Here is a 3184-nt window from a genome sequence, read left to right as displayed (position 1 = left end):
GGAGTGTGTCATGAAATCGCAACATTGGTTCAAACTGGTTTAAAATGAACTGTGTAAAATGGCTCAGATGCAGAGAATTGTGGGGATTTCATCTTGGGAGGAGATGGGCCTCTGTGTGAGTTTCGTTTCTCAGCTGCAACTAATTAGGAAGCCTGAAGAGCAGCACCTGGTTATCTCTTATCTGGTGAGAGCAGCAGCATCACTAGGGGGGTGCGGACCACACCAGGTGACACCATCAGAGGGGGTGACACCCAGAGCCACCCCTAGGCACCGGGAAGTGGGGCAGTTGCCCCGGGCCCCGCGCTTTGAGTTTGGAGGGCCCCACGCTTGGCGATATAGAGAAGCTGGGCTGCGGTGGGTTTTTTTCTCTATCTTCAGCCCTGCAGTGGCCATCTCGCCAGCCACTTCCCTCTTGTGTGTGTGTGTATGGAGTCTTTCCAACAACCCTGTGAGTCTTTCCAACAACCCTTTTTATTGTGCAGGGATATTCTATCATGCCACATGGAGTGCATAAATCAACGAGGCCAAGTGGATGCCAGCAAAGGAAAGCAAAAGAGGCAAGAAATAAATCACTCAAAACACTAGCTGGATCCATGGCCAGGGTTCATCAAAAGACACTGCTTGTCAGTCTCCAATTGAAAAAGCTGATTCTTCCGATGCTAGCATGCATTCTGCAAAAGACCAAGGAGTGGAAATGGCAGGAAGCAGAAGAACAAGGAGTGGAAATGGAAGAATTTGAAGCAGAAGAGAGTGCTGAAAGTGACTCTAGCCATGATACTGTAAATGAGATGAGTGACGTTAAGAAGAAAGATTTGCAAATTTTATGTGATGTTTCTTTCTGGGAGATACCAGTTCCAGATCATTTTCGGGTTGAAATCATCAAAAGGGGAAGTGCTTCTTTCCAGAACAAAGATGGGCCTTTCAGTGTTGCGGCAAGGCAAGATGCAAAAGCAAAGGGAGATGTGTGCCAGCTTTCAAAAGATTGGTTTTACAAGATGATGCCAAATGGCAAGAAAATTCTGCAGTCATGGATGGTTTACTCACTCGTCAATGAGAATTTATACTGGTTTTGCTGCCGACTGTTTGCCGTTAGTGCTACAGATACGACATCCAAATTTGTGACTGGGTTTCAGATGTGGTGGAAACTGAGCCCGAAAGTACATAACCATGAGACGTCCGAACAGCACCTACGTTGCCTTGAAAAGTGGAAAACATTGGCAGCAGGACTTAGGCTGCACAAAACCATTGACGCCAAAACTATTGCTTTGATGGAAATGGAGAAGGAAAAGTGGAGGGACATCTTGCACAGATTGCTTGATATCACATTGTTTCTTGCCAAGCAGAATCTGGCATTCCATGGCCACAAGGAAGATGAATCTTCATTGAATAAAGGGAACTTTCTTGAGATGGTTGAGATGCTTTCAAAATATGATCCAGTGCTGAAAGAGCACCTAATGAGATTAAAGCGGAGCACATGTAAACTTAAAGTATCAGTCTCTTATCTTGCACCAAAAACTCAGAATGAGTTTATAAGCGCCCCGGCAAATCATGTGAAGGAGATGCTTGTCAAGGACATAAAGTCTACAAAGTACTTTGGGATCATGTTCGACAGCACACCTGACATATCACATACTGACCAGATGTCCAAAGTGATCAGATATGTAAAAATCAACAATAGGAAAGTTGAAGTGAAAGAAGTATTTCTAGGATTTTTCCCTTTAAAGGGGAAAAAAGCTGCTGACCTCAGTTCTGACATTCTTAAAAATCTGGAAAGTGATGGACTGGACATAATGATGTACAGCGCTCAAGGTTACGATAATGCTGCCACTATGGCTGGAATCCATGGAGGTGTACAAGCCATTCTTAAGGGAAACAACAAGAAAGCTATTTTTAATGGATGTGTGGACCATTCACTTAACTTGTGTGGTCAGCACTCTTTTGCTGAAAATGCATCATGTGCGACATTTTTTGGAACTCTTGAGACAATGTTTTCTTTCTTTGCTGCTTCCACCCAATGATGGGATATGTTAATTGACCATACTGGAGTGTCAGTGAAAAGGCTATCAACAACACACTGGAGTGCTCATCATGCTGCAGTTAAGCCAGTTAAAGAAAAGTTCGATAAGTTTGTGGTGGCGATTGAAGCTCTTTGTGATCCACATGAAAATTTGGACAGAAGAGGTGCAGCACAAGGTCTTTTGCCTGTTGTCTGTGATTTCACTTTTCTGTGCTACCTGTACTTCTGGTGTGATGTACTTCAGGAAGTTGATCTTATACAGCAGTACCTGCAGACTAAGGGCTTAACTCTCGACAAGGTGGTGACAAAGCTAGAGGCGCTAAGACTTTTTCTGCCCGAGGAGCGCAGTCACCTAGTGGAGCATGCAATTGAACAGGCACTTTTAAAATCAGACGAATATGGAATTGAAGTAGAGAGAAGAGCCAGGTTCAAGAAGAGGATGGCAGGGGAGCAAGCAAGTGATGCTGGACTCACTCTGCAAGAAGAAAATAAGAGGGTGATGCTTGAGTGCATTGATCGCTTTCATTCTGTACTCCAGATCAGATCAAGAGCCACCAAGGAAGTAGCAGCCATGCTTGAGGCTGTTCAAGTGAAGAGTCTCATATCTGCCACTGAAGAAGAGTTAAAGGTGTCCATTCCGAAATTGACCACTTTCTATGATGACGTATCCGAGAGTGCGCTTTTAATAGAAAGTGAAGTGATTCACAAGTTCGCAGCTTTGAAGGCCAGGAAAGGAAAGTTCTGATTTAGTCGAGATATTCACTAAGAGCTGAAATGCTTGTGTATTTGTTCCTGTTTATTTTTTTTGGTATTATTGCATTTACGAGTATATTTCCATATGCATTTGTCTACAACTTCTACATTATTTGGGCCATTATTGATTATGCAAACCTAATCCATTAATGTATCTCATGTAATGGTAAAGTTTAATGTTAAAATGAATATAATTTTGATGTAGTTCTTCAAACGTTTTTACTTTGAATTCTATTGTTTTCTTACCGAATTTTCACTTTAACCACATGAAACTATGTATAAATGTAAATACAATTAGGCTGTGCATATGATATTGTAATTTAAAGGTGTAATTTTAATTTTGCTAGTTGTTTATGTCACTACTATTGCCATTACATTCAGTGATATACGGGAATTATGATTTACGAGTAACAT

General features: G+C 42.0%; 1 protein-coding gene across 1 annotated transcript; it reads left to right on the top strand.

Annotated features, from left to right (window-relative positions):
- Window positions 1-656: 656 nt before the first annotated feature.
- Window positions 657-2596, top strand: LOC133364351 (zinc finger MYM-type protein 1-like). Its single transcript, XM_061584746.1, has 2 exons — window positions 657-1899; window positions 2556-2596. The coding sequence occupies exons 1-2, from the start codon at window positions 657-659 to the stop codon at window positions 2594-2596; spliced, it is 1284 nt and encodes a 427-aa protein (XP_061440730.1).
- The last annotated feature ends 588 nt before the right edge of the window (window positions 2597-3184 follow it).

This window comes from Rhineura floridana, chromosome 9, assembly GCF_030035675.1.
Source record: "Rhineura floridana isolate rRhiFlo1 chromosome 9, rRhiFlo1.hap2, whole genome shotgun sequence".
Classification (NCBI taxonomy): Eukaryota; Metazoa; Chordata; class Lepidosauria; order Squamata; family Rhineuridae; genus Rhineura; species Rhineura floridana.
Note: the sequence above shows the minus strand (reverse complement) of the source record. Positions and strands in the feature narration are given on the sequence as shown.

Excerpts from the sequence above, each read along its gene's own strand:
- LOC133364351 (XM_061584746.1), top strand. The coding sequence starts at position 657 with ATGCTAGCATGCATTCTGCAAAAGACCAAGGAGTGGAAATGGCAGGAA. Across the intron at positions 1,900-2,555 it reads GAAAGCTATTTTTAATGGAT|ATCAGATCAAGAGCCACCAA; the intron begins GTGTGGACCATT and ends TCTGTACTCCAG.